The 17,972-nt window shown below is 52.3% G+C and overlaps 1 protein-coding gene across 1 annotated transcript; it reads right to left on the bottom strand.

The window, feature by feature from the left end:
* Nucleotides 1-846: 846 nt before the first annotated feature.
* Nucleotides 847-17,837, bottom strand: ESYT1 (extended synaptotagmin 1). The gene is made up of 31 exons (XM_047786899.1): nucleotides 17,347-17,837; nucleotides 15,770-15,811; nucleotides 15,474-15,608; nucleotides 15,295-15,368; nucleotides 15,103-15,175; nucleotides 14,905-14,994; nucleotides 14,662-14,717; nucleotides 13,062-13,185; nucleotides 12,805-12,981; nucleotides 12,616-12,698; nucleotides 12,275-12,323; nucleotides 12,060-12,146; nucleotides 11,859-11,951; nucleotides 11,558-11,629; nucleotides 11,277-11,363; nucleotides 9,340-9,489; nucleotides 8,632-8,787; nucleotides 8,325-8,501; nucleotides 8,090-8,172; nucleotides 7,373-7,421; nucleotides 7,176-7,265; nucleotides 6,947-7,042; nucleotides 6,608-6,679; nucleotides 6,289-6,375; nucleotides 3,967-4,107; nucleotides 3,712-3,860; nucleotides 3,511-3,609; nucleotides 3,297-3,428; nucleotides 3,113-3,218; nucleotides 1,891-1,940; nucleotides 847-1,700 (listed from the first exon to the last, which is right to left on the bottom strand). Exons 1-31 carry the CDS (start codon nucleotides 17,728-17,730, stop codon nucleotides 1,661-1,663), a joined length of 3,303 nt encoding a protein of 1,100 aa, XP_047642855.1. The 5' UTR covers nucleotides 17,731-17,837; the 3' UTR covers nucleotides 847-1,660.
* Nucleotides 17,838-17,972: the final 135 nt, after the last annotated feature.

The following is a 17,972-nucleotide window of genomic DNA, read 5'->3' as shown; positions in this document are numbered from 1 at the left end:
CACAGTCCTGAGGTGGTTGAGTAGACTACTTGTGTTAGTATTGAGTCAGAAATGAGGTTGAAGTCACCGTTGCAGATGCATAAATCTTTTTTTTTTGGGCCATGCTTGTGGCATGCAGAAGTTCTGGGTCCAGGGACTAAACCCCTGCCGCTGCAGTGACAGTACCAGATCCTTGACTCACTGAGCCACGAGGGAACTCCTAAATCATCCTTTGATAATTGGTTGTTAAAAATATAATTTATTATAAACAGGAGTTCCCATCGTGGCTCAGTGGGTTAAGGATCCAATGTTGTCTCTGTGAGGATGCAGGTTTGATTCCTGGCCTTGCTTAGTGGGTTAAGGATCTGGAATTGCTGCAGGCTACAACCTCTATTGCAGCTGCAGCTGGTTCAACCCCTGGCCTAGCAACTTCCACAGACCACAGGTATGGCCATAAAGAAAGTAAATAAAAGTACAGAAGAATGCCCTGGTGGCCCAGGGGTTAGGACTTAGTTGCTGCAGCCCAGGTTCAGTCCCTGGTCTGGGAACTGAGATCCCACATCAAGCTGCTGCACACTGGGGCCAAGTAAATAAACTAGAGGTTCTCATGTGGCACAGCAGAGTAAGGATCCAGTGATGTGGACCACACGGGAAGTCCAAGGACCCAGTGTTGCTGCAGCTGTGGTGCAGGCTACAGCTGTGGCGTGGGTACAGTCCCTGGCCTGGGGGAACTTCCACAGGCCAAGGTTGTGGCCAAAAAAAAATAGAATAAACCGACATGATTTATGAACTGAATGAAGGCTTTTGACACTTGGAATCCAGCCTGTCAGATATTTATTCCCTGTCCTTAAGGAAAAGAACTACAGCTGGTTTGAGAATAATGTTTAATGTAAGATATAGTGGATTGGCAGAGTTGGTACAAAGCTAAGAGATTCAGTTCTTGTCACTGAGTTAATAGCCTAGGCACCTGGACAAAAAATTGGCGCTGTCTCAAGTCCTCTAGAGCCCTCTGCAGAGCACCAGCTAAAGGCTCCAATCCAAGACTGATAAGGGCTACCTGAAGGCTTGGATGGAATCCAAGTGTTCCCAGAGTGGATCAAGAGACTGGCCTGCCCCCAGTCACCACAGCAGGTGTAATTTTCAGGACAGGCTTGAGGAAAGTGGGTGGAGAGCTAGACACAGGGTCTGGGTTGCTGTACATTTGCCAAGTGCAGTTGTCCCTCAGCTTGAGTGGTTAGCCTTTCCACTCTGCCACTGATGTGCTTACCCTCCCTGACTGCTCACAGTAGGGAAGATGGTGGCCATCCAATTAAAGAAAAAAGTCTTTCCAAAAGCTGTATTTGGCATAAGCTAATGCCACTGCTAGTGCTGCCAGTGGCCAGGCACAGACGCAGAAGGCCTGAGGAGCTGGGCAGGAAGAAGAATGTGCAGGCAGAGCAGGAAATAGCCAGCCCACATCCCTGCCCCAGGAGCCCAGAAGGATAAAGGCCGTGCAGTAAAGGGTAACATACGGTCCTCCTCTTTGGTCAGGCAAAGGCCTCAGCATGGGCCTGGGAGGTAAGAGGACTGAGGGGTGCAGGCTCTGCTCTCAGGCCCCAGGCTTTAGGCTCATCACATTAAGGTGGTGATGCAGCAAGAGGCAAGGCAAAGAGACAGCAGTCAGGCTGGTAATCCCCGGCTCTTAGGAGCTGCCCTTGTCCTTGTCATCCGTGAGGTCATACCTGTGAGAACAAGCAGAGGAGGCTCAGGTAGAAAGAAGGCTTCTGTGTCCTCTCATAAATGAGACACGATCTGAGGACTCTTATACTTCAGAGGATCAGTAGTTCTCAGCTCAGTTTATGTCATTTTCCCCTCCTGTGACTGGGCTTTCTCTGAAGTATCCAGCCCCGTTGCCGCTCATCAGATACTCACCACTGGGCCGCTCCCTGGGAAAGGTCTATCTCGGCGAGGTCCAACTGCACCTGTGGTGGAGCATAGTAGGGGTGAGGTGTTACTTTTTTCCCCCTCACCTTTTAGAATGTTTTATTCAATTATGACACACATACAGAAAAGTGCACACAAGCTACAGCTCACTGAATTTTCAGAAAGGAACACACTGCACACTCTCTTTCATCCAGGTCCTGAAATAGAGTGTTTCTAGCAGCCCGTGGCCACCTTGCCTCTCACCATCGCTACTGTCCGAAGGGTGAGATTTTAACACCTCGAAGGCCTCCTAATCCAGTTACATTTTTAGGAACTTACTTTATTAATTCTTCAGTACAACCTAGGCCACGAAATCATGAGTGAAATCCTGTCTGCAAACGCTTAGGAACAGTGTCAAGTTGAGGCAAGTGAAGAGCACATGGACTGGCCCACTAGAGGGGCCCATAGCGCTCCAGGCCCGTGGAGGAGATCAGGTTCCCAGTGTCCAGGCGTTACTTTTTTGTTTTTTTAGGGCCACACCCATGATATGGAGGAAATTCCCAGGCTAGGCATCGAACTAGAGCTGTAGCTGCCAGCCTACACCACAACCACAGCAACTCGGGATCTGAGCTGCTTTTGCAACCTACACCACAGCTCACGGCAAAGCTGGATCCTTAACCCACTGAGCGAGGCCAGGGATCAAACGCGTGTTCTCATGTATACACGTTGGGTTCGTTAACCACTGAGCCATGATGGGAACTCCCAGGCGTTGTTTTTTTTTTTTTTTTTGGCTTTTCTAGGGCTGCTTCCCTCGGCATATGGAGGTTCCCAGGCTAGGGGTCTAATCGGAGCTGTAGCTGCCAGCCTATGCCAGAGCCACAGCAACTCGGGATCCAAGCTGAGTCTGCGACCTGCACCACAGCTCACGGCAATGCCGGATCCTTAACCCACTGAGCAAGGCCAGGGATCGAACCTGCAACCTCATGGTTCCTAGTTGGATTCGTTAACCACTGAGCCACGATGGGAACTCCAGGAACTCCCAGGTGTTCCTTTTGATATCTCCAAAGACCACGTCCCATCCTCACACCTTCCTGATCCCAAACTAGTGCAGAGGTAATCAGGTCACCTCTAAAGTAGTGTCACGGGGGTGCTTCCTTCCTAACAGAGACTACAAGCCTTGCCACTGGCAGCTTCTAACTCTACCTTGGCCCTGCCCTCCCTGCCCTCTTACCTTCCCCAGCAGCTCACGCTCTCTTGACATGAAGGAGGAACTGGACTTCACAGAGACATCCAGCTTTCGCCGGAGGGCCTCATCCAGGGGCAGTTCCCACTCAAACCTGGGGAGGGACTGGGCGTTAGGGGCAGGGGTCCTTCCTGAACCTGCCATCTCCCCGCCTGAAGGCCCACTGACTGACCGTTCGTTGAATTCAGGATTTAGGGTCCTCTTCTTCTGTGAGGTCTTCCTCTTGGTGCCCCGGTTCTTGTCTGGCAGTAGCAACAGTGACACGTAGGGGTCGGGAGGATCACGTCCATTCTGTCGAAGGGCCCTGCCACGGGAGGAAGGGGGTGACGAGGCAGCCCCAGGGGTGGCATGTGGAGAAGCCCAGGATGGGGCAGACGGCGTCTCACCGGCAGCTGTGGACCATGCTGACCAGCTTTCGTTCTTCACTGTAGTACCAAACAGTCAGTTTCACTTGGCCCAGAGGCCCGGCTGGAGCCTCTTGGGGACTGTGGAGAGATGGAGATGGGCTGGGAGGAGGCGGCGCCTCGGGAGCCGGCAGCTTCTCCCTTATAGCCCTACTGCATCCCACCTTTCTGCCGCCGCTTTACCTGTCCCCGTGCGTGAGGCGCTGCCGGAGCTCGGGGGCTGAGGAGGTGACGTGAGGGAGTCCCCCCCAGAGCTCTGGTTCTTCACTCAGAGATGAGGAGCTGTGACTGTGGCTGTGAGCTTCCACCCCTGAGTGCTGGGACACCAGGATCTAGGCAGGCAGGAGAGGTGTGAGCTTCGAAGAGTCCAGCTCCCGGGTAGGAGCACCCAGGCTTCTGCTCCCACCCTCCCCCGCCTGCCCAGGGCCCAAGACTCACCCCCAGCTGTGCTCTCAGTAGCACCTGCCCTTGACCACTGCTGAGAGTAAACCAGCGGTCTAAGCAGAGCCGGTCAGCCACAAGGAGCTCGGAGAGGGGCAGGGACAACGAGCCCAGCACACCAGTCCCCTCACCCCGAACCTGTGGAGCAATAGGATGGCCATCAAGAAGTGACTGAATCCTAGCTTTCCAGGTCCAAATGTATAGATGGTTTTGGCAAGAGACTCCCCTTCGTGAAGGGCAGGGAAGCCGTGGTCCCAGTCGCTGCTGGTCCACTTCCCTGCTTCCCTTCCTCTCTAACCCAGAGTAGACTATACTATCTACTTCCTAAGCTTTCACAAATTATCCTGCACAGGCTGGAGAAAAGAACAGTTACAATGGGATTAAATTATTCGCTGCCCATCCTGCCCTCATGTCTATACTCCAGATGTAATGACCTTTAAATCCTTCCCATTTTCTTTGTTCTAGCATAATTTTTTCCTTCTTGATTTCTTTTTCAGCTGCACCCACAGCATATGGAAGTTCCAGGGCCAGGGATCAAATCCGAGCTGCAGCTGCAGCCTACACCACAGCTGTGGCAATACGAAATCCTTGACCCACTGCGCCAGGCTGAGGATGGAACCCTCACCGCCGCAGAGACAATGCTGGATCCTTAACCTGCTGTCCCACAGCCGGAACTCCTAGCATAATTCTAATTAATCATGCCTATAGCTCAATTTCATCATTTGCCAACTTCAGCATGTACGGACTCCCTGTTATGTAAGATGACAAATTGAGCTCATTTACATCTCTGCCTCTGCCAGTGTTAATAGTCACATTATTTTAAATTCTATTGGTTTCTATTCATGGAATTCTCCACTGACTGTTTTATCAACTTAGGATGGTATTTCTTGCCTCCTCACTCCAAAGAGGAGGTTGGTGCTATGTTACCTTTCCCCAGCCTCTCCCTACCTCCCACACCGGCTTCACTTTTCCTTTACCCTTCCACCCACTGAGATCACTCCCATCATCAGTGACCTCCTAGTTTTCAAAGTCAGGGAATAAGTTTTCGTCATCTAATTTTACCTTTTCGGCAACATTGGGCCACTTCCAATGTTGAAACTTTTGAAACCCTCTTCTTTTGGCCTTTGGAACCCACCCTGTCTCATTGGTTTCCACTGAGCCATGACAGAAACTGTCCCTGTCTTTTCACTCTACACAAGCCCTGCGAGATCTCCCTCACACTCGTGACTACAGCTGCTACCTGGTGCTTGTTCACGATGCTCAAACAAGAGCGAGAGGGAGAACACCATAACGGACCGTATGCCTACCTTTTGGACGCCTGTCTCCCCTTGGACGGCCCTCAGATATTGCAGATTCAAAAACTGCACTGTGGAGTCCCTGTTCTGGCTCAGCAGGTTATGAACCCGACTAGCATTCATAAGGATGCAGGTTTGATCCCTGGCCTCACTCAGTGGGTTTAAGGATCCAGCATTGTCCTGAGCTGTGGCATAGGTTGCAGACATGGCTCAGATCTGGCATTGCTGTGGCTGTGGTATAGGATGGCAGCTGCAGCTCCGATTTAACCCCTAGCCTGGGGACCTCCATATGCCTCACATGCTGCCCGAAAAAGCAAAAATAAAAACAACAACAAAAAAAATCCCTTGCCACGGCAGTGGCCTAAGCTGCAGCAGTGACCCAAGCTACAATGGTGACAACACCAGATCCTTAATGGATAGGCCGCCAGGGAACTCCCACAATTCAAATTCTTAGTATAATTTTTTAAGAGCTCCTGTGATCTTGTTCCTGCCTGCCTCCCTGAAGAGAGTTTTCCTATTCTTTTCTTGGTCAGGGCCTATTTACCACCCCCCCACCCCACCCCCAGCTTCTTTCTTTTTTTTTCCCCCAAGGGCTGCAGGTGAGGCATATTGAAGTTCCCAGGCAAAGGGTGAATCAGAGCTGCAGCTGAGGCCTACATGGCAGCCACAGCAACACCAGATCCCAGTCACATCTGCAACCTATACCACAGCTCACAGCAATGCTGGATCATTAACCCCCTGAACTGCTGAGCCACAATGGGAACTCTGGGGCCAATTTACCCTTAAGCTAATGATGTCTTTCTTACTACCCACCTCACTTTTTCCTTTGAGTTAAAACCCTTCCTTCTTTCCCCACACTGGTTATCAGTGTGAAGTATTTTCTAGTTATTTTTCTCTTATAAGAAGAGTTCCAAAAAGATAAGAACTACATCCTTTATCTCTGCATGACCTGTGCCTGGTTCAGGGCCTGGCCTGTGACACTTTGCAGCATCTGCAAAATGTCTGCAGAACAAGTTTATAGTACCTGCAACTCCAGGCTCTCGATGTTTGGTTTCCTGATGAGAAAGGAGGCACTCTCATCCCAGATGGGGGCTGATGTTTGGGGAACAGTCTGGTGGAGATGAGGGGTATGGTCAGTGCTTGAAACTTTCTCCTCTACTCCTCTCACCCCTCCCATTCTATTTTCCTTTTCTTTTTTGGCCATGCCCATGTCATGTAAAAGTTCCCAGGCCAGAGATCGAACCTGCACCACAGCAGTGACCTGAGCCGCCACAGTGACAATACCAATCCTCAAGGGCATGCCTCATTCCTCCCATTCTTAATCCTGCAACATTTTCTAATACCTTAGTTTTATGAGAAGTTTCTCCCACAGCAAGAGTAGCATAAGGGCTGGGAGGCTTGGTACCTTTTCGGAGCTGGCAAGAGAGCATTAGTCTTAAATTAGACCAGTTAGGCAGATCCCCCCACCCCTCACAAATTGCATCCGCCGCCAGGGGCCCATGTTCCCATTAGCACTTGACAGTCACTACCCTTCTGGCTTTGGACAAATAATCCTTCCCAGCCTGGTACCTCCTGGAGAGAAGAATTTGGAATTTACTATTCCAAATATACTAGGGGCATCCAAACCTGAGGGAGGCGGAAGAAGGGCCAGGGAGCTATGGGGTGTGGGGAGCAGATCTCACCGGCAGGTCCTCAGCCCGCTCCAGGTAGACGGAGAGCAGGGCCGCTGCCAGCTCTGCACTCTTCTGAGTCTGGATCAAACTGTTCACCTGCAGCACCTGGGGTGGGACACACGGGAGCTGGGGAGTGGTTACTGACACTCTGGGGCCAGGCATGTGCCTTAAAAGCTGACAGATTTCACCTTGACCCATCCAGGGTTCCTTTTGTCCTCGCACATGCTTCCTTACTTACCTCCTCTAGCTCAGCAGCAGTGGGACGGGGCGTAAGACGCTCCAGACGCAAGTGCAGGCGACCAGATGGGACATCCTCCAGGGTCAGCCACTGTGGAAGCAGGCAGGGTTAAGACTTGGGGGTATGGAGACAGGGACTATGAGAATGAGACATGCATCAAAATCAGGAGGGATTGTCAATTCTAATTCCATGCTCACCTCATCAAGGAAGCCACTGTTTAGGACTGTGGTGAGGCTTACTTTGCACCTGTAGAAGATTAAAATTAAGGTCTATATGTTGAGTTCCCTGGTGGCCTAGCAGTTGAAAATCTGGCATTGTCACTGGTGTGACATAGGTTCTATTCCTGGCCGGGGGAACTTGTGCATGCTGCAGGCGTGGCCAATAAAGTAAAGTAAAATTAATGAGAACTATGTCTAGATACTTATATTGTAACAGAACGAAGTGTGGGGAAAAAAATGTATACATGTAAGTGTATCTTGGCCGCATGCTCTACAGTGGAAAAATAAATAAATACATTAAAAAAAAATTAACGTCTGTGGTCAAGGGCTAAGTCTCCCTCTTTTTTTTTTTTTCCTTTGGTCTTTTTGCCTTTTCTAGGGCCGCTCCCATGGCATATGGAGGTTCCCAGGCTAGGGGTCCAATCAGAGCCATAGCCACAGGACTACGCCAGAGCCACAGCAACGTGGGATCCGAGCCACATCTGCAACCTACGCCACAGCTCATGGTAACGCTGGATCCCCGACCCACTGAGCGAGGCCAGGGATCGAACCCACATCATGCGTACTTGTCGGATTCATTTCCGCTGAGCCACAACAGGAGCTCCAAGAGCCAAGTCTCTTATCTCCACAAAGCCAGACTTCCATGGTCTACTGAGGCCCAGGCCATCTTTTCCCACTGGACTCCCATCCTCTCACCTGCCCAGAAAGTCATCCTTGTCCAGGTCCTTGTCAAAAACCTCAGCCTCTAGCTCTTGGCCTGGAATTGATGTGACGATCACCTAGTGGAAGAAATAGTGGGATCCTTTCCTTCTCCAAATGACTGGACCCCCTACCCCGCAGTCAACTGAACACTGGAGGGTTTCTGGACCACTTGCAGAGCTGGGGAAGAATGGAGCAGGACTGGGAGGGGTCCTAGCCCCTCAATTCTGACCTCAAAGACCTCATTCCAGCGGGGATTGAGATCTTCCCGAATGACACGACTCCGGAAGCTTCGTCCTGCCAGCTTTAGTTTGACATAGGGGTCTGATTTGCCCTTCACCAATCCCCCCAAGAAACGGTCTTTGGCAATCAGGTCCTGGGCCTCTAATACATGAATCCGAAGCACATTCTGCAAAAGGGACAGATGAGAGTAACAGATAGCAGTCAAAGAGAGAAACCTGTCAGACCCAGCCCTGAAACAGGCTTTGCACACTTAGGGTGGGCAAACAGACTCCAGCCCATTCCAGATAGAGACTCACCTCTGTTCCGAAGTTACTGTCAGGAGTCGTGTGAGAGGGTCGAGGTGGGGCATCCACACTGCTGCCTGTCTGGGGGCTCTCGTTGTCCAGGTCCCAAGCCTCAGGAGTACCAGGCCCAGCAGGGAAGCGCACTTCTGAGGAGTCCAAGTACAAGAGCTGGGAAGAGGAGTGTGGTTGTCAAAAAAAGCTGTGCATTTAGCCGCCAGCAGGCAAGGTATGTGGGAGCTGGGGGACACAGCGGGGGCTCTGACAGGGAAACCAGGCCCCCGCCTTGGCTGGCCTTAGCTCTAGAAGGTTCCCTCCCTGCTCACTCATACATATCTCTTCCCCCAGTTAAATCAACAAACGTTGTGTGCCTGCTAGATGCTTCCACTAGCTCATTTCATCTTAGAGGATTCCCTTCCCTTACTTTTTAAGCTACATCTGAGGCATATGGAAGTTTCTAGGCTAGGGGTCGAATCAGAACTGCAGCTGCCGGTTTATGCCACAGCAATGCCCGATGTGAGCCATGTCTGCGACCTACACCACAGCTCACGGCAACACTGGATCCTTAACCCACTGAGTGAGGTCAGGGATTGAACCCACATCCTCATGGATACTTGGGTTTGTAACTCGTTGAGCCACAACAGGAACTCCCCTTTTCTTACTCTTAATACCGAGGAATCCACAAGGCCCTTCCCACCCACCGCACTTTCTCCAACTCCATACCCTCATCACAAGTTTCATGTAGAGCCGGGAGTTTGGGCCAGAGCTGCTGAGCTGGAACCACTGGTCCAGGGTGAGTTCAGGAGCAGTCAGCAGGCGAGCCAGAGGCAGGGTCAGTGCCCCTAAAGTCAGGGCCCTGGAATCATCCTTCACCTACAGGCATAGGAGGAAGAGATGGAGCGAGAGGTTAGAGAAAAGGGAGGCAGACTGGGGAAATGATAACACGGCTGCCACTTCATTCTCTCTGTGCCAACAGTAAACCTTCTGCTCCACCCCAGGCCATCCATTTCCAGTCCTCTGCCTACTCCATAGTCCCTTCCTCCTCTGCTCTTTCTGGGCCCGTTAGCTGGAAAGTTTTCCTTCTGCTCCTCTCTGCTTATTTAAATCCCATTGACCCTTCAAGGTCCCCTGAAAAATCCTACTTCCTTCACAAAGTCTCTCTAGTTACTCCAGCCTCTGTGCCTTTCTCTGGCCATTCTTAGCACCCTACTATGGGTATCTTATCCCACTGTTAATGTTTAATTGTTCTTAGATGGCTTAATATGTGCTTGTCTCCTCTGTGAAACTAGCCAGTCAGCTTTTGTGAAAAAGCAGATACTGTGTTTTTATGCTTTTTCTATGACCTCAAGTGCCAGGTGTCTAATAGGTGCTCAGTATGTTCTTTCAAAAAACAATTTTATTGAGACATAATTTACATACTATAAAAATCGCTGTTTTTGAAAATCTTTTTGAAGCCTCACTCGCAGCATATGGAAGTTCCCAGGCTAGGGGTCGAGTAGGAGATGCAGCTGCCAGCCTACACCACAGCCACCGCAACTCGGGATCTGAGCTGCATCTGTGACCTACACCACAGCTCGGATTCTTAACCCACTGAGCAAGGCCAGAAATAAAACCCACATCCTCATGGATACTAGTTGGGTTTGTGAACCGCTGAGCCAAGATGGGAACTCCCGAAAATCACTTTAATTTTTTTTTTTAATTGCTGCACCTGTGGCACATGGCAGTTCCCAGGCTAGGGGTTGAATTGGAGCTACAGCTGCTTACCTGTGTCATAGCCACAGCAACACTAAACCCAAGCCACATCTGAGACCTACACCACAGCTTGTGGTAATGCCAGATCCTTAACCTACTGAGTGAGACCAGGATCGAACCCAAATCCTCATGGGTACTAGTCATGTTCTTAACCCACTGAACCACAATGAGAACTCCAAAAATCACTCGTTTTAAGTGTACCATTCTCACTTATAAAAATTATTTTAATAGTTCCCGTAGTGGCTCAGTGGAAATGAATCTGACTAGTATCCATGAAGACCAAGGTTTGATCCCTGGCCTCGATCAGTGGGTGAAGGATCCGGCATTGCCGTGAGCTGTGGTGTAGGTCACAGATGAGGCTCGGATCCCGAGATGCTATGGCTGGCTGTGGTGTAGGCCGGCAGCTGTAGCTCTGATTTGGCCCCTAGCCTGGGAACTTCCATATGCTCCAAGTGCTGTCCTAAAGAGGGAAAAAAAAAAAAAAATTCTAGAGATAGGTGGGGAACAGTGGAGAAGGGAGGAGGTGGAGCGTCTGGGTACAGATGGATTGAAAATAGAGATCAGAGAGTTCCCATCGTGGCGAAGTGGTTAACGAATCCGACTAGGAACCATGAGGTTGCAGGTTCAATCCCTGGCCTTGCTCAGTGGGCTGACGATCCGGCGTTGCCGTGAGCTGTGGTGTAGGTCGCAGATGCGGCTCGGATCCCGCGTTGCTGTGGCTCTGGCGTAGGACCTCTAGCCTGGGAACTTCCATATGCCGTGGGAATGGCCCAAGAAATGGCAGAAAGACCAAAAAAAAAAAAAATAATAAATAGAGAGATCAAAGGAGAAGATGGAGAGGAGAAATGGTACAGATCTGGGGAGACAGAATAGGGTATCCAGAAAGGGGTGACAGGTGATTCTCTCACCTGCACATCGAGCTCCTGGCTTCGAGGGTCTTGCAGGAAGAACCGGAAGGCCTCCTCCCACACGGGGCCGTTGGTGCTGTAGACGGCCTGGAGACGTGCAGGACGGGATCAAAGGTGCGTGCCACGCACACGACCAGTCCTGTGTCTCCAGAAAACTCTTGCCCTTGCAGGCATTCTAAAGGGAAGACTTCATCCCAAGAAGAGTCCTCCCTCCACCTGGCTGCCCCCGCCCCCACCCCCGCCCCCCATGACACCTCCCACAGTGATGTCCTAGCCCTCACCTTGCTCTCCTGGGTCACATCCTGAATTGACAGCTGTACCATGGGGTTGGGCTCCTTGTTCCCCTTCTTCAGCTGTGGGGAATAAAATTCAGAAGTCACCACCTTGGTTGTTGTGTTGCTATTTCAGTGACGGAAGTTGGGCTCTCAGCAGACTCCTTCCCGCAGGTGACTCTGATCCCCTCCTTGGAACCCCTGTGTTCCATGTTGTTGCTTCTGGAGCAGAGTGGGCAGGGACACGGGAGGGTGTGAGAATGCTGCGCCCACGGCTTCCTGTTCACTTGCCCTCAGAAGTCACACTCACAGGAAGATCCTGGGCCCGATCCAGATAGACAACTAAGATGGCAGCTGATGGGGGTTCCGGTCGGGAGGAGACTCCTCGGTTCCACTGTAGAATCTGGCAGTGGGGGGTCGTAGTCAGACCTTCATCCTGCCAGCCCCCCATACTTCTAGCTACCTACCCCCCCCGCCCCCCCACTAGCTTCCTGTTTTCCATATTGGTTACCTGCTCCAGTTTTTCTGCATCAGGCAAAAGTGAGAGCCATTCTAGCCGTAGGTGAACTTGGCCTTGCCCGCCTTGTAGAGGGAACCACTGGAGGGAGAGGAAGAAGAAAGTGAGGTACAGCAGGGATCAGATACCTACCCAGCTGCTTCCCTTCCAAAGGAGCAATCACGGTCTACCCAGTGGGGGCCACCCCCCTCACCTTCCTCTCAACTTACTTCATCCATCACTGCAGCCTGCAATACCTTCCCTACATCCAGCTTCATTCTGGGGGTGGGGGTGGTGAAGATGGCAGTGAAAGGGAAAAGAGGGCAGTGTTGTAATTAGCAGCATGTCATTCATTGGCCCTCTACGCACCCACCCAGAAATAACTGGCAGCTCTCTTACTCCCTTCTTACATTCAGGAGGTATTTAAGTACATGCGCATGGTGGGGATGAGGGGTGGGGAGTTTGGGGAGGAAAATGATCCATGATTCCCAGGCCTGGAAAAGGACTATAATTACCTCTGGGAACTTGGTGGCCCTGGGGCTTTAGAATCCTAACTCAGGCAGAGTCTCACCTGCCCAGAAAGTCATCTTTGTCTGGATCCTTGTCAAACACCTCCACCTCAATCTCCTGCCCTGGGACCTCATGCACCATCACCTGAAGAACACAGAGGGCTAAGTGCCTGCAGGTGTGAGGATCATCCAATCGGTATCTTCCCTCAAAACCTCCCAGAGCCTCCAGCCCCTCTCCTTGGCTCTCCCACCTCATAAGTCTCTCCCCACTGGGGGTTGAGTTCCTCATCGATGACACGACTGCAGAAAGCCTGGGTACCCACTCGCACGAGTGCATAGGGGTCTGACTTGCCCTCAATCAAGCCCTTTACATATTTGTCCTTGGAGCTCAGTCCTCGTGCAGCCAGCAGGTGAACCCGAATGATACCCTGAAGGTGGGAATCAGTGAGAAATTAAAGACCCAGCACAAGGTTCCTGAGAAAAGGCTCTAATAGGAGAGAGACCATACCCTGGGAAGAGGGGAACGCAGCTGGGCCACGTCTTGAAGGTCAGGCACAAGGGGCACCAATAATCGGTTGGGTAACACAAGGAAGGCAGCGATGGAATCCATGATCATGGTGTCAGAGAGGGAGCTGAATGGAGAATTGGAAAAGGAGGTGAGTATGGCCCCAACTTTCACTCTCTCCCCACCTTCAACTAAGTTTCCCACAACCAAGAGAGACCCAAAGCTAGAGGGGTCTTTTTTTTTTTTTCCTTTTCCCTATTGGGAAGTCCTTTCTTTTTCTTTTCTATTAGCATTTCAGAGTGTACGCTCAATTAAATGCTGCTCCTCCATGTCTAGAATTGAAAGGAAAAGTGGCCAGAGACCAGACTTCATATTTTACCTCTCATTACTCTTTATTTTTCTTTAGCTGTGACAGGCAGCATTCTAACCACTAGACCACCAGGGAACTCCCTCATTAGTCTTCTTCTAATGTGATGTTAATGCTGTTTAACTCCTGTTCCTTGGTTTTCTTTTTTCCTTTTCTTTTTTTCGGGCTGCACTTACAGCATATGGAAGTTCCCAGGCTAGGGGTCGAAATCAGAGCTGCAGCGGCCAGCTACAGCACAGCAACACCAGATCTGAGCTTCGTTTGTGGCCTAGGCCACAGCTCGAGGAAACACTAGATCCTTAAACCATTGAATGAGGCCAGGGATGGAACCAGCATCCTCATGGATACTAGTCGGCTTCCTTATTGCTGAGCCACAACGGGAACTCCGGGAAGCCCTCTCTTAAAAATACGTTTTTGCTACTATTCTACTCTAATTTCCCACCTGCTGCTCTTTCCCTTTCTCAGTGCTATCCCAGCTCTTCTTTCTCCCTTTGCCCCTGCCGAGGCATCTGTAGCCCTCTTCACTCTCTACCAAAACACTTGGTCCTCCCATAGAAACAAAAAAATCGGAGTTCCCGTCGTGGCGCAGTGGTTAATGAATCCGACTAGGAACCATGAGCTTGTGGGTTCGGTCCCTGCCCTTGCTCAGTGGGTCAAGGTTCCGGCGTTGCCATGAGCTGTGGTGTAGGTCGCAGACGCGGCTCGGATCCTGTGTTGCTGTGGCCCTGGCGTAGGCTGGCAGCTACAGCTCCGATTCAACCCCTAGCCTGGGAACCTCCATATGCCACGGTGCGGCCCTAGAAAAAGACAAAAAAAAAAAACAAAAAAGCAAAAAAATCACAGTATGAGACTTTTCATGGAGTTCCTGTTGTGGCTCAGCGGAAATGAACCAGACTAGTATCCATGAGGATGTAGGTTCAATACCTGGCCTCGCTCAGTGGGTTAAGGATCCAGCGTCGCAATGAGCTGTGGTGTAGGTTGCAGACGTGGCTCAGATCCCACATTGCTGTGGTGTAGGCCAGAGGCTACAGCTCTGATTAGACCCCTAGCCTAGGAGCCTCCATATGCTGTGGGTTTGGCCCTAAAAAGACACACAAAAGAGGACTTTTCTGGAGTGTCTAATCTCCCCAACTAGGGTCAAGGCTCCTGGAGGACACCAGCTGCATCTTTTTCTGCTCGGTATCCCTTAAACCTCTAAGCCAGGAACACCTGGAACACTTAGCAGGTGCTAGATACCTGAGTCCTGGGATATCCAGGAGGTTGGTCATCCCCGTCCAGTTAATATCTAGGGTCTGGAAGCACAGAGCAGAGGGATCAGGACAGAGCCCATGGAGGCAGGGTCACACTCATCCAACAGTTGCCACTCCCCTCGGCCTGCTTCTCAATCCCCCCCCCCATTCCCCATGGCTGGCCACCCTCGCTCTCCCAATCCTCTTTGCTTCCTCCACTTCCCTACCCCTCCTCAATGGTTTCCCTTACCGGCCGCCGGATAAAGAACATCGACACAGCCCCCACAATAGGAAGGTCCCCAATGAGTGGTTCAAGAATCACCCGTAAGACACCATGTAGCTGGGCAGGAAGAGAAGAGCAAAGCCTTTTCTCAGACAAGGCTTTCTTTCCCTCCCAGACCTCTGCAGGCTTTTCCAATCTCCCAAAGGCCCCTGATATCTGGCCCACCTGCATGCCCTTGACTCCTGCTTTGCAGAAATATTTCTTCACTTCCACATCAATCTGTACATCACCTACATAGCTGGGAGTTGGGGAGGAAGAGAACAGAGAGGGTTACCACTAGGCTGAATGAGGGTAAGGAGAGTGAAGCAGTCAGAGGGACCAGGAAGGGGAAGCGGGAAGAGTGGGAAAGGGCACTACCTGATGTTCAAGTCCAGCAGGATCTGCTCTTTTCTCTGACCAGGGTGAACTTTGACTCCTAGGATGCGCAGTGGCTGGAGAGAGATGAAGGCTTGGGAGGGGAGGGAAAGGGAGGAGTCCCTCAGGCCCCTCTGGGCCACCCATCTCCCCTGTCCCATCTCTCCCTCCTACACACGTACCTTTTCACCCAGTTCCACTCGTGTAAATGTAAATGTCTGCAAGTGGGGGTTGGATCCTCGAACAGCTGGGGCCACAGTTTCAGCCAAAAGCTTCTCCATATACTGGCCCAGGAAGGGCCAGACCTGAGCCACAATCTGGGAGGAAAGGAAGCAGATCATAGAAAAGCCCAGTCTTCCCCCTAAAGGCACGTTCCTTTAGAATCCTCCCCACAGGGAGACCAGAATTAAAGTGTGCGTGCATGGCTGGGTCTGGCAAGAGAAGTTGAAAAACAAAGACCGAGATAATCAGCCCTCACCTTATTTAGCCACTCGGCCTTTTCCACATCTGGGAAGCTGACCTGGAAGTGGAGAAAACGGAGACGGTGATAAGCACACCCTCTGCCCCTGGTTTCCTACTAAGATGTGGGGTAGGATGTCCACTAAGGAAACCTAAGTTTGAGAGGGTCTCCTCACACCCAGGGGTGAGATGTTCTGGGAATTCATCCCTCCTCAGAGTTGGGGGCGCTGAGGTCTCTGACAAAGGGAGCTGACAGGGTGTAAGCCACACGGCTCAGGGATTCGAAATAATGACAGCTGCTGGGGCAGAGAGGAGGAGGGAAGAGAAGGGCACATTCTTTCGGGAAGGGGAGGTCCTGACAAATCAGTCTGAGGAGGAAATCCTGGGATTAGTTAAGTCCTGGTTCCTTTTACCAGCCTTCCCTCTGCCCCTGGGATCAGGCTTCTATACCAAGAAGGTGAAGCAGGAAGCTGCTGCTGAGTTAGGGAGGGGCCAGAATAGCTATTAGGCCCAGGCTGGTGTTTTCTTTCTTTTTAATCAGTGGGACTCCTTTAATGGGAAGGAAGGACACCTGTGCTTGGCGGGGGGGGGGCAGAGAAGGGGTAGTTTCTTTAGGAGGAAGATTCCTTTCCAGGAGGAGGAGGAGGAACAGAGACCGTTGCTGCCTGGGCTACAAGTCCTGTGGGACCATTTCTCCCGAGTCCAGGGTCTGGGAAGCTTGACTCTCTCTGCCTAGTGTCAACTTTGATTCCCCCTAGAGTGGCACTTCTGCTGGGAGGAGCAGGGAGGGAGGGCCGGGGAGGGGCCAGGTAACGGCTCGGCCTCTGCAAGGCCCGAGCCATCTGAGTTCCTCACCACGAGATAGGGGGTTGTAGGAATAGGGTCCTGGCCCCAACCAAACAAGCCAAGCGCAGCCCAGTCCGGAAAAGGGTGGGGCCGGGGCGGTGGAGTGTGGGTAGCGGGCACTGCAGCAGTCGCATTACCCTCCCCCCCAGCACCCCGCCCTTTGTCCAGCAGCCGCCTCCGCTGCGCTGCGGCCAGGCCGCCTAAGGCTGGAAGACGAGGGCCTTAGGGTGCGTCCAGGTGCGGGGGGCCTCGACGGGGCAATGCTCCCGGGATACCCGAGGACAAGAGCGGGAAAGGGAGAACAACCTTATCGGCTTAAACAGATTAAAAGAAAAAAAAAAAATCTTGGGGAAGACAGGAAAGATGAGGGCACCCTCTGAGCGGGACTGGGGATGCCCAGGAGTGAGTAGCACCAGAAACGAGGAGGGGCCTTTGAGCGGCTTGGTTGAGGGAAGAGCCACGGCTGAGACGGGCTCCCCAGATGTTATTACTGCTCTTGCCCAAGCGTAGAGGAAGAAGTCTTGATTCCATGAAAGAATCGGGATCCGGGCGTGCGGAAAGGGGGAGGGGGGATAATGAACAGTAGGTCCCAAGAGTGGCGCGTCCCAGAAGGCAGGCGGCTAGCGGGCCACAGGGGAAAGTCTGGGGCCCATCAACCCAAGGTGGGAAGCTGACTTTAGGGATAGGCAGGAAGAGCCCTAGGACTGAAAGGGGGTTATGCTGCACCGAGGACTGAGGGTGGTCGCTCACCCAGGCAGGTAGCTCTCGCTGGCTCATGTAAAGAGTTTTCGCCGTGAGTCGCTCCTCATCCTCCAGGAGCTGCTGCGCTACTCGAAGGCTCCGTTCTTTCTCCTCGCGGACCCGGCGCCAGCCCAGGTAGAGGGCGAGGCCGAAGAGCACGAAACCCACGCTGAGTCCCATGGCCCCGGCTAGGTACACCGGCACCAGCACCAGCAACCGCCGCCCGAAGGAAGTCAGCACAGCCAGGGCCTCACCCGCCGCGCCTGGTCCAGCAGGTTGGTTCCCAGAACTCTGGTCCGGCTTTGTGGGAGCAACGGGGGGCTGGTCAGGGGGGTCGGAGGGAGCGTAGGGCTGGTCCACGGGACTGGAGCGGTCTCCAGGAGAGCGCTCCATGGTGCCGCCTCTGGGAGGACCCGCCCGGCCCAGAGACCGACTAGAGGTTGCCTAGTCTTGCGACCAGCTCCCCTCTTACGAACCCAAAACCCCAGAATGGGGGAGGGGACTTAAAGCCACGCCCCCTCATCCTGACGGTTCGGGTTGGTCCGCGCCGCATAGACCAAGGTGGAGTCAAACGCTCGAAGCCCCGCCCGCTTCCGCGGGTAAGGGAAAGGGCTCGGGAGAGGCAGGACCTTGCT

The sequence above is a fragment of the Phacochoerus africanus genome, chromosome 7 (assembly GCF_016906955.1).
Source record: "Phacochoerus africanus isolate WHEZ1 chromosome 7, ROS_Pafr_v1, whole genome shotgun sequence".
In the NCBI taxonomy this organism is placed as follows: Eukaryota; Metazoa; Chordata; class Mammalia; order Artiodactyla; family Suidae; genus Phacochoerus; species Phacochoerus africanus.
This window is presented reverse-complemented; position numbering and strand designations above follow the sequence as displayed.